At 39.6% G+C, this 12,625-nt stretch overlaps 2 protein-coding genes across 2 annotated transcripts; one reads left to right on the top strand and one right to left on the bottom strand.

Moving 5' to 3' along the window:
• Positions 1-432: 432 nt before the first annotated feature.
• On the bottom strand, positions 433-4,216 carry LOC149373287 (uncharacterized). Its single transcript, XM_089597520.1, has 4 exons — positions 4,176-4,216; positions 2,384-2,919; positions 2,117-2,329; positions 433-2,021 (listed from the first exon to the last, which is right to left on the bottom strand). The coding sequence occupies exons 1-4, from the start codon at positions 4,214-4,216 to the stop codon at positions 433-435; spliced, it is 2,379 nt and encodes a 792-aa protein (XP_089453646.1).
• A 1,037-nt stretch (positions 4,217-5,253) lies between these two features.
• Positions 5,254-7,622, top strand: Rcd5 (microspherule protein Rcd5). The gene is made up of 6 exons (XM_014356438.2): positions 5,254-5,406; positions 5,591-5,990; positions 6,055-6,255; positions 6,342-6,761; positions 6,842-7,057; positions 7,125-7,622. Exons 1-6 carry the CDS (start codon positions 5,291-5,293, stop codon positions 7,212-7,214), a joined length of 1,443 nt encoding a protein of 480 aa, XP_014211924.2. The 5' UTR covers positions 5,254-5,290; the 3' UTR covers positions 7,215-7,622.
• Positions 7,623-12,625: the final 5,003 nt, after the last annotated feature.

Below are 12,625 nucleotides of genomic sequence, written 5' to 3'. Positions count from 1 at the left end.
AGCATCAAGGGCTTGTGCCTCGGCAATGGTTGCTGCGTTTAGGGAGGAAGGCATGGCGACTGTGGCGATCTCGAGGGCCTTCTCTTCCTTGTCCTGGTCAGCTGTTGGCTCGTTGTTGAATGACTGCGCGATGGCGCACGTCCTGGATAGGGCGTCTGCAACGACGTTGTCAGCGCCTCGTGTGTGCTCGAATTTGGCGTTGAATCGCATCAGGTATTCAAGCTGTCGAGCTTGTCTTGGTGAAGCTTTGTCCGAGCGCTGTTAAGGCGCATGGACTAGTGGACAGTGATCTGTGAAAACAGTAAAAGGATGGGCTTCGAGGATCCTCTCAAAGTGCTTGACCGCTGAGAATATTGCCAGCAGCTCTCTGTCGTATGTGCTGTATTTTTGCTGCGTGGCATCCAGCTTCTTCGAGAAGAAACCCAGAGGTTTTCAAGAGCCGTCTGGTTGTTGTTGTTCCAGCGCTGCTCCAAGGGCTGTTTGAGAAGCATCGGTCCAGAGCGCTAGTGGAGCGCTGGGCAGGAAAAAGGTAGTGCAGGCGGCATTGATGATGTCACTCTTACAGTCCTGGAATGCCTGGTCAGCCTCGACAGTCCAAGTCAGCTTGGCTTTCTTGGGTAGGCCTTTGAGCAGGTCGTGGAGTGGCGCTTGGGCTTCCGCGACATGTGAAGTGCAGCGTCGATAGTAGTTGACTATCCCTAGGAAACGGCGCAGCTCTGTAGTTGTGGTGGGCTTGGGGTAGGCCTTGATGGCATCAATTTTTGCTGGTGGTGGCTGAAAGCCCTTCGAAGAAACCTGGTAACCAAGATAAATGACGTCATCTTGCCCTAGGGCGCATTTGGCTTCATTGACATGAAGTTTATTTTCGCGTAGCGTCTTGAAAAGCTGCCGCAAGTGGACAAGATGCTCCTCATGGTCCTTCGAGACGACGATTATATCGTCATTGTAGGCCTTGGCGAACGGGAGTTGGCGCAGCACGTAGTCGATGGTCCTCTGCATTGATTGCGCGGCGTTGCGCAGTCCTAGGGGGGTCCCCAGAAACTCGAACAGGCCAAAAGGTGTTGCTACGGCTGTTTTCTCCACGTCCTCCTCTGCTATTGGGATTTGGTAGAAAGCTTTGCGCAGATCTATCGTTGAGAATACGTTGCCCTGGCTCTCCTGGAGGAGGTCTTCGATGATGGGCAGCGGGTAGCGGTCCGGGATGATGCAGGCGTTCAAGCGACGGTAATCACCTGTGACGCGCCACGAATCCTTGTTGGGAACCATGTGTAGTGGACTTGCCCATTGACTGGCCGACGGTCGGACGATGCCTTTTTCCAGGAGACTTGTAAAAGTTTTCTTCGCAGCTGCCAGCTTGTCGCCGACTAACCTGCGAGGGCGTTCGAAAACGGGCGGCCCTGTGGTGTTAATAGTGTGCCTTACCGGGAGTCCGGGCACTGGGCTGGGCTTGGTGTTTGGCTCGAAGATGCTTGCGAACTCCTGGCGCAAAGCTGCGTACCTGGCTGCCGGGGTATCACTGAGTCTGGACGTAGTTGGCTCCACCGTGGAAACTGAATGGAGAACCGCACGGGCGAGCGTCCCCTTGGAAGTCAGCCCTGTCAGTGGATCGATGATGCAGCTGTTCTTCATGTCGACCAGCAAGCTGTGCCTCGCCAAAAAATCTGCTTCCAGGATGGCGTGGGGGACGTCGGCGATGACGAGGTCACAAGCCAATTCTCGTCGAAGACCGATACTGAGAATTTGTTGACGTTGGCCATAGGTGTTAATCGGCGTTGCATTGGCTGCGTAGAGCACCAGCTTTTGTTGCTGCAAACCTCTAGTGGCTCCTGAGAGAGGCAGCAAGGAAACAGCCGAGCCTGTGTCCACCAGGAACCTCGTGGAAGATTGCACATCATGTAAGTGTAGGTGGATTTCGGGTTGCAAACCGACCTCTGCCGCCTGGCCCAGAGGTGGCTCTACTGGTTTCCCTGGGGGCCCTTCGTCGCGTTTGGGTGCGAGAAGGGTAGCTGGCAAGTGCGTGCCTTGTCCCCGAATTTGTCATGATACCAGCACCAGGATTGATCTCCCCCTGTTGATTGGCTGCGCTTCCTGGACCGTGACCTGCTGCGCGAGCGGCCTCGTGCCTGCTGCTGCTGTTTTTGTTGAGGGACCTTGTGGCTTGCGATGAACTGGAGCATGGCTGCTTCGAGGGCAGCGAGCCTCTCGATCATCGGGTCCTTGTTGATTGCATACACTGTTGGCCCTGCAGTGCTGGTGATTTCGTCTGCTGCTTGTATAAGATCCTCCGTGTCTTCAGCCTTAAAGATCTTAAGAAGGTTTTGTGTGTGCACTGGAAGAAGAGAACGCCATTTAACTTTGAATGTCTCGTCGGATATTCAAGTACCCGCAAGGCCCTTCATCTTCCTCCACAGTTGCGAAGGCTTCATGTTGTCCAGCCTCAGGTCGGTGAGAAGGCTGTGAAGCCTCTGCTCCTCGGACTCTGTAGTGCGCTTTAAAATTGCCTCCTTTAGCGTCTTGTATTTGTCTGATGCCGGGGGTGCACTAACAATGTCCGCGAGCTCTGATGTTGTCTCTCGGTCCAACGCGCCAAAAACAGCGTAAAATTTAGCCGCATCGTCGGTAATGTTATTGGTATGGAAAAGCGCTTCCACCTGCATAAACCACAACGCGGGCATCTCACGCCAAAATGGCTGAAGTGTCTTTTGTGCCGACATGGTCTGCTCTGTCTCTGTCGGATTTTCTGTGAGGTTATGTTGGATACCGCCTACCTTGGGAGAATTACGAGGTGATCCTCTCGACGAAATCGACTCTTCTTCGCTGTCGATGTAGTTGCTGTCAGCGAAGGGTAGGACGGCGAAACCTAGCAGCGGGTCGTCTGGGCTGCCTGGCACGGGGGCGAGATCGAAACCGCGTAGAGGCCTGTTGTTCTCGATGTTGCTTCAGCGGGACCCAGCAGCACGACCTCTCCCTCTGCCGCGTCTAGGAGACCAGCTGCGGGCGCGGTTACCGGGAGGGTGGTCTGGGTCTTGATGTTCGTCGAGCTCGAGCGGGGGGGGGACGGCCACGGCCTCGAAGGCGTGCCTGGCTGCGTGTCTCCATCTTGAGAGCGTCCACGTGGCACTTGCACTCGCGAGTTAAAAGTTTATGTGCCTTACGAAAGCCGATGAGTTTTTACATTTCAATGTAGTGAACCGCGTGCACTGATTCTCCGCGACCGAAAAGTATTATTATAAACAACTCACGTCAGGAAAATGTTCAAAGTCCGGGTCACCACTTATGGGATACTTTCGGGAGAGGAATCAGTGTCGGGTGAAAAATACACACTTGCTTAACCTTGTTCACTAATTATTAAAACAAATAAGAAAATAAATCAATTACAAAATACTTGATTGATAAAGAAAACTCAGATTATAAAAGAAAGTCTTTTCCCGCACGTTCTTTAGTATAGAGCACCGTGCGCGCGGCTTCGAGCAACTGGAAGGCTGGACGCTGAATTAATGAAGGAGACGGCGGGCTAGCTTCCGTCGCCTCAGCTCTAGTTGTCCGCAGGTGATATGCGAGCGAGAGAGACAGCAGCTGAACCCCGTTGATCAGGCGCGGCTCTGCTTGCTGTCTGCTGGCTTGCGCGGGCGACAAGGAGCTTGACTCGGCTAGTCAAACTCTTCTCTCTGCTCCAGCTTCTGCTTGCGTGCTCGGCGCGAAGATTGTGCACCAGGTTGTGGCGCTATACATACTGGCATATTAATATGCGTATACTCGACTGCTGCGCGCGTGCGTGCGCGTGCTGCTGTAGCAGACCAGCAGATGACATGAGAATAACAAAAGCCAATTTGTTTATATCTTAAGATATATACAGTATAATATGTCAAGTATCGGTATAATTTTGTTGTTTTAATTAATTTTTTTACCTGTAAGAACTCATTTACATTGAATATACTTGATGTGTACTTGTAAAGCAAATAATAATTGTTTAATTAGAATAAGTTTGCATGCACACGTACTTTAAAAAACGAGGATTAAGTAAGAGAGGGTGTAAATAGCGTTGTTTGTTTTTTCTGCTCTGCTCTTAAGAGTTAGGGTTAGTGAACCCCAGTCAGACCCAGACTCATCTTCTTGACAATACTGTCCAGGTCTTGGCAGCTAAGATCCACCTGCACTAGGTGTAAAAAGCTGACTTGTTGTTCCTGTTTCTGCGTCCAGTACCACCAGCAGTCATTTCCAGTACCACAATTAAAATTAATGGTATGATTGGACTTTAAGTAGATGAAGTGATCAAAACCATTAAATTTTCTGTGAAAGTTCGTGCCATCAGATAAGTAAAATGTTTAATAATTATCTTGTAAAAAATGCATTTCTACATTTTTAAGATAGTTTAACTTTGTGAAAAATTCATTTTCTAGGTGCAGATGGTTCATGCCTTCTTTAAGTATAAAGTATCCTGTTATATAAAATTTCAAAATCTCAAAATGTCTCAAACTGATGCCGAAAGTACGAAAAAAAGACCGTCTGCTACAGCAGCACGCGCGCGCGCGCGCGCAGCAGTCGAGTATACGTCACAATGGGTGTATTCCGCAAATGCTGCCAGCAGTTAAGTTACGTGGGTCATGGTGTGGTAACGTCGCATGGTCGGGCGGCGCTAGCGTCAACCTGTACTAACTGTCGGTGGGTTCCGCATGTCAACAAACTTTGATATTTTTTACTGTTTTCGCTCCCATGCCATCTGATATTTCGGAGTTTGTTGACATGCGGAACCCACCGACAGTTAGTACAGGTTGACGCTAGCGCCGCCCGACCATGCGGCGTTACCACGACCCACGTAACTTAACTGCTGGCAGCATTTGCGGAACACACCCATATTAATATGCCAGTAGATGCAGCCAACTGATGAAACGCAAAAATCCCCTAGAAACTGTATGGTTTACAGCAACATCAAAAAATCGATTTTTCTCAATGGTAAATAGATCATGGTAACGATTTAATGATAGAGCAATTTTTTTGATAAAGAGAGCAGTTTTTTTACAACAAGAATCAGTACGAAATATTGTTTATTAGCTGAGATATTGACTTGCGAAATGTCGCCTCTCACAGGGCACTTTAATTTGCGTTAACTAAATAAATAAAAGGGAGCAGTTTTTGTTACTTGCATTTTTGAAAGGAGCAGTTTTTAATACGTCGATTAGATACATTTGTTTATTTAATTTTTAATTTTCTGCTGGCTAGGGTGGCGTTGGTCCTTGGCCGTGCTACATGTAGTCATGTAGTACGCGTATTGCTGATATTGCGTGAAGTTATGTTAATGAATAGAGCATTACCTATTGCTAAAATTTGTCGTCAGCCGAATGTAGAGGAAATGCTGTCCATGGATCCCACCTCACCATTGTCCACCATGGGAACCAAACGAAGGAGGTTATGTTATCTTAAGAGGGATATTACGGTTCCTGTGGCCCCGAACTCCTGGTTGTGTATTTAATTATTGGGCTGTTGTACGGGGCCATGTAAACCGTAATTGTGCTGTTTTTAGCACATGATTGTCCCAACATTTGTACCTGAAAAATAGCAGTGACGCAGTAAATTTGTATGTTTTCAACAGCTCGTCTCGCACTATAAAGCGCAAAAAGTTTGACGATGAGGTTGTGGAGACGACGTTTAACCTTCAGCCCTCACCTTCTTTTCCAAAGACGATCTCACGATCTCGCACTGTCTCGGCATCGTCTAGCTCGCTTGATACAGTTGCGGGCCCGTTGCCACTTACCATCCCTTCCCCACATGTTTCTCTGCCCACTCCTGTACCTGCACCTGTGTCCATACCCCAGCCTGAACGTAGTATTAGAAGGCCTAGCAGACCGAGTGGTTCGAGTAGCAGCAGGAAAAGCAAAAAAAGTAAAAATCATCCACATTCTGTCAATGCCACTAAGGATCTTGGCAGATGGAAGCCAATTGATGATCTGGCGCTTATTACTGGAGTCCAGCAGACCAACGATTTGAGGATGGTATGCGTTTAAGAGTGGTATCTGAGCAATATAATAGACTCACGATTTATTTTATTCATTTCAGGTGCACAGAGGAACAAAGTTCTCTTGCCGTTTTACACTACAAGAAATTCAACAGAGATGGTATGCTTTGCTATATGACAGTGCTGTATCACGCGTGGCTGTGCAAGCAATGCGCAATTTGCATCCAGAATTAATTACTACTGTTCAAGCAAGAACTCTATATAGCAAAAGTGAGGAAGATCTCCTTGGCACCATCAAATCTGTTACGTGTCTAATGTTACCACTATTGCAATTGTTACATTTGTAAATTTGAATTTCCTGAAAATGTAATGAAACATACAATTTTAGACCTCACAGCCAATGCAGGAAGACTTTCAACATCTTTTAGAAGCCAATGCCCAAGTTTTTTACCCTGCTAGAACAGCAAAAGCATTGCTAGCTCACTGGCAGTTAATGAAACAATACCACTTACTACCTGATCAAAACTCTCAAAGTTTACTTAGAGGAGAAACTGTGTTGAATTTCTCAGATGCTGAAGATGTGATGAATGATGCTGAGTTAACTGAACCAAAGGATGAAGTTCTTGATGGAGAGCTTCAAACTGCTGACAGAAAAAATAAAAAAGAAATTAAAATACTGGAAAATGAGCTTGGGAAGTGGCAGGTTTTAGTCGACAATGTTACGGGAAATAATCAGCCAGACTTTGATAACCAAACCCTAGCTATACTGAGAGGTAGACTTGTAAGGTATTTGATGAGATCACGAGAGGTAATTTGTTATTGATACTTAAAAATTTTTTCAACATTACGCAGTTCATGAATAATTATTTTTAAAACCATAATGTACAGATAACAGTAGGTCGTTCTACAAAAGATCATAGTGTGGATGTTGATTTGATACTAGAAGGCCCAGCCTGGAAAATATCACGACGGCAAGGCACAATTAGGTTAAGAAATAATGGTGATTTTTTTATGTCTTCTGAAGGAAAACGACCAATATTTGTCGACAGTCGGCCCATTCTTGCTGGAAACAAAATGAAACTCAATAATAATAGTGTCATTGAGGTATAAAGATTATAAATTATAATTCTAACTCATGATCATAGTTTCATGTTTGCGTAATTGTTTTCAGATTTCTGGGTTAAGATTTATTTTCTTGATAAATCAAGAACTTATATCTGTTATAAGGCAAGAAGCTGCAAAATTAAATTTGAATCCATAAAATTTGTATCCATTCTTTACATTATTGATGAATATAAAGGAATGTGTATGTATTGATTAATCAACATCTTAGTAGTTTCTTAGCTAACGTTTTTAAATAATTTTTTAACCATGTATGAACGAATGTACATAATTTTTTTAGTCTTTACTAGTTTGTAAATAATTTTGTGTAAGGAAATTTAAGTTTCTTATGAATACTCAATAGTTTCTTATAAACTAGAGCAAGTTATTTGCTTCAATTAATGAACAGGTAGTTCCCATTTATTGAGCGTAAAAATTTTAATAATTAAGTTTGGAACTTCAAATCATTAATTATAGAATCAAAAAATATCCAAAAAGTTCTGGTACATAAAAGAAAATGTAAGTTAACTTAATTTTTGTATGCTCTGCAAAACACCAATAAATTCTCTGATCAACCTCATGCTATACATTAAATGATTTCCGATTCTGACTTGATAATATTACTCTAAATCAAGCACTTTTGTTATAATAACAAAAACGATTAGTGACACTTCATTGTTAGTTAAAGTTTCAATATAAAATTGAACTCCTAAATCTCTTACTTCGTGTTTTTGTGTACTTTAAATCATAATGCACACCTTAACACTTGATGTGTAATTAAACACTTATACTAAAGCTTAATATTTATTTATATACAAACTGAAGTTTCGCTTTATTGACGTGACTCTTTCTTAAAATGATTATGAACAAAATAACATGAAACCTTGAGGAATTATTTATTAAGTTACAACCCGGCCAAAAAATCATGTTATTTATTACGTGACGATATCGAATTGTAACAAATCACGTTATAAATCATGCAAATATACACGTGATGTGCAAAAATCACGCTATTTATCACGTAATAATTAACGTAACTTTATCGATTTTTAGCCGAGAATACACTACAGTGGGGTATACCCCTTAAAATTTTTGAGTTGGCTGACTAATATAAACGCAAAAAAATGAGAAGTAATACGTAAATTCTAAACATGTGCTCTTATAGCAACTAAGCATTACTTTACTGAAAGTTGTAACCAAGTCAGAGAATATAGAATATATCTCTACATAAAGTAAAGAGATATATTCTATATTCTCTGGCCAAGTTATTTATTTACTGGACATAATTAAGTAAACAACTGATACAACAAAGTTGACGTAAGACTAAACATACTACCATTACAAAATATATATGTTCACGGACTTATCAAAAGATATCAAAATAAACTTAGGTATTTATTTTCGCATCCTATGTTGAAAACACAGACAAGCATCAGCTGCTGGTATTTTGATAACTGTCTAGTCTAGGCTCACTTTCGATTAATTTCTTATTAAATTACCGAATAAACGGTACAGACAGTAGAGCCCATTTAGTCATTGGGGATTAAGCACTTAGGACTACATATTAGTTTTATTTATAAATTTAGTTGTATAGTCTAGGCTCACTGACAATTTATTATTCAATTACCGAATGAACGGTACAGACAGTAGCGCCTACTGAGTTTCTGAGGATTAGGCGCTTGGGATTTTAGTTAATTGTTTATTTATTAAACTGTCACGTCCAAGCTTACTGACAATTAATTTATTGAATTACCGAATGAACGGTACCAGACGGCATCTATATTATAAAAGAGTTGAAAAAGAATTTTGGAAGTATTTTTTTAGTATGCTTTATAAAGAATAGTAAAATAATTTATTAAACACGCTTTTAGCAAAAAAGGATGGAAAAAGTATTCTTTTTATACTAGTAAATGTGTGATATTTTTGTTGGCAAACAATACTTTAAGCATTCTGGCTACGTCACCAAAATAGAATTCGTGAAGACATTTTATAAGCATTATTTAAATAATAATAGTGCTATTAAAGAATACTTATCGATTTCTTATATATAATATCAATTATATTTTATTTCACTTAGTAATACATAAAAAAACGATAGCGTATAATATAAGTAGCACGATGTACATGCATTTTGATCCATCTTTAATAATGTTATATAACATTTAGTAAGTATTTGTATATTATAAAATAAACGTAGAAAGTTGCTTTGTGTTACCTTCAAGCATTCTTTTATAACGCAAACGAGATTGGAATAAGAATCTTATTAGAACGTTTTGTTCTGAACGTAACACACCACATATGCTGAATACATTATGCAACAAACAACGAATCGTCGCGGCTAAGCCGATCGTCATCTCGTTATCCCGAGTAAAACGCGTTTTTATTTATACTTTCGTTTAAAATAGGTCCAGTGAAGTTACAACGTGTGGGTGCAATACTATAGGTAAGAATATTTGTAAATAACGTATAAGGTAAATGTCCCTATTATGATAACAAATTTCATCACACTTACATCTTTAATTTTTTTTTCTTAACTGTGAGCTTTAACAGTAGAAATTTTGGTACTAGCTGGTGTGCTATACATTTATCATTATTATTCTAATTTTTAAATATGGTTCTTAGTTGTTAAAATACTTTATTTTATAAAAAGATTATAAGACCAAAATGTACATAAGTATGAATCGTTGTACCTATTGTTTCATATTATGTCCCTTATTTAAAAAAATGTAAATTGATTATAATATTTCAAGACAATTAAAGCTTTTTCACTTGCATGACACTGTTTTGTTGAACCAAATTAATTATATCGTTCATTTGTTTACTAGAAATATAAAATTCCTGGTTGAAGTTTGTGCCATAATACGTACAGTTCAAAAGATAGGTTGTGTACACCTTTGTCCCTATTTATGGAACTGTCTTTAAAATTGGTCATTTATTGTATGTAAAATGAAATTTTTCTTGTGAATTCATAAAGATGCATAAAATATGCAACTACCACAATTTTTTTATCAGGTTAGTTGTATAACAAATACAAATTTTGACTACATGAAGCACTAGAAAGCAGGATAGCTATACGAAAAAAACGGAAATCACTTATTTAGTCATCGAATTTATCTAATACAAACAAAAAGGTAATATACTTGTGTACATATACCTATGTAATTCTGTCATAGATACATTTTTCACAAACACATATGTATACCACTCATATTCAGAATATTGACATCATATTTTTAAATATTGTTTACAAATGTATGTACAATTAATATAAGTATATATCTAAAAAAAGCTGAGCACTTAAGGTGGCTCTAGTGGCCTCAATGTTAAAATTATAAATAACCCAACCGAGGTTAATAAAATTGAATTATATTCTTTGAATTCCCATCTTTCTATTCGTATAAAAAAAAATTAAGGTTGACGATGAAAATTGTAAGAAATCATGCTTACAAAATTGCAGTTTTAAGACGGGTTGGATAGGAAATGCAAGCTTACGCGATATACAACCTACTACTGCACTTATATAAATAACCCGTAAGGTGTAAAAAACATACTATCTTGTATATATTATTACGCAGTTTTCGATGACATGAGAAAAGTGTCTTGTTATCGAACAAAATCTTTAAATAATCGGAGACTAAGTATACAGTTGCGAGTGCAAGTCTGACTGCAATATACGTCTACACAAGAATGAAATACTAAAACAGCCAAAAAATTATAGAGTGCATTTATCTCATCATTGCAATAGAGTGTTTTGTGGTCGATAGAGGGTACACAATTCATTGGGCAAAGTTTTGTGAATGGTAGATATAAGGTGGTCGTGATTTTAACATATTCAAAATGATCCTTCCATAGTGGCTAATCTGCGTAGTAGTGCTTGCTGCTCCCCCCACTAAACATTCAGTTCAAACATGTGGTCCACGTTTTGTTGACTGCTTTAAGTGACTGCTCTTCTGTCTGTACGGTTGTTGTTTCTCCATTAACCATTTACTCTAGTCAGATAGTGAGGCAAAGTTTATCTCATCTGATTGAGGGCCGATAGCTGCTTTTACAGACTTGGCTCCTGCATTAAACTTTCTTGGCCAAAGTTTATGATTAGAGTAGATGGTTAAGGGAGAAACAACCATGCAGGAAAGCAGTCACTTGAAGCAGATAGTCACATTTGTGTGGTTTTAGTCGATTTTCTCCGAAGCTGGTACGATTAACAATAATCAGAATAGTCAGCCAAACTCGAACAGGGTGGATGATTACAGGGGTAGTGAGCAGACACAACACCACCTTACTTCTAATATTTACAAAACTGTGCCCAACTCATTGTGTCGCCCCTCAATTGGTGAAAGTCACACAAACACTCCATCGCGATAACCAGATAAATGCATACTGTATTGTTGTCGTAGCTGTTTTATTATTATTATTTCATTTACACATGGATATATATTGCAATGCAGAGCATGCATAATAACAATACATAAATGTACGGTACTACTATATATCAGAGATGGATCTGTCATTTATATCGTGTCGTAAATTCAACTTACGACGTGTCAAGTATTATATTTATGACATGTCAAAAAATAATTTTTAACATTTGGTGAATTTACAACACGTAGTGCGTCGTTGCCACGGAGAGGGTGCGTAGACGTGCAAAAAATATTCAAACACCAAAAAAGTAATTTAACTTCAGCCTAGAATGCTTTTAGGCAACATTACATCAGGGCTTTGTCGTCCAAATATACTTCTTGTAATAAATATTTATGTAAAAAGATCTTACCCTTCCGTATCATGAAATCTAGATGGATTTTCAAATTTATTTAAGTTACTAGAGTTATAGTAAAAATTTGCGATGCGCCGCTAAAAAATATAAGTATCATCAGTGCAAAAAAATATAAGTCTCGACGTAAAATTCTTTTGTGGCCACTTTCAACACTATATTTTCTAGGACTTAAACAATGGAATGAGATAGGTAAAAACTGAGAGGATTGGAAAATTTTTGATACTAAAAATTAAAGTTTTGGTGCACAAAAAATAGTTTAAGTTTCACTAATGCCAAAAATACAAGTCCCGAAGAAAAACATTACAATTACAAACATCAAAAATCTACATTATTGAACATTAACAATAAAATGGGACAGGTGAAAATAAAGACTTTTGGCTGTCGCAACTTTTTATTTTTCTCGCTATGGGGACTTTTTTCCGCTATAGCTAAATTTGCAATTTGTAAAGTGAAACAAAATATTACTCCTCTGGACCGTACTATTCAACGTCAAATTCCTCAAAATGCACAAATTTCACTGTGTAAATCTTGATCTCTTACGGTTAAAACTACTACTTTTATATTAATGGGACTTGCAATTATTAAATCCCAGAAAAACGTTACTTTTTTAACTATGACAATCAACATACAATTCCTTGAACCGCACAAATTTCGCAACAACAATTGATATTTATAACTGTAGTCGAGACTTCGAGAATATGTATTTTTCAAAGTTTAAAATACATAAATACATTTGTACACTTTTGTATCGATTGTTAACTTCGCATAGTTTTAATGACGAAAAAAAAAACTTTTTTGTC

Source organism: Copidosoma floridanum, unplaced genomic scaffold (genome assembly GCF_036245765.1).
Source record: "Copidosoma floridanum isolate Cflo_tuat_1 unplaced genomic scaffold, Cflo_Japanese_pri ptg000033l, whole genome shotgun sequence".
Taxonomy (NCBI): Eukaryota; Metazoa; Arthropoda; class Insecta; order Hymenoptera; family Encyrtidae; genus Copidosoma; species Copidosoma floridanum.
The sequence above is the reverse complement of the archived record's forward strand: the minus strand, read 5'-3'. Positions and strand labels throughout refer to the sequence as shown.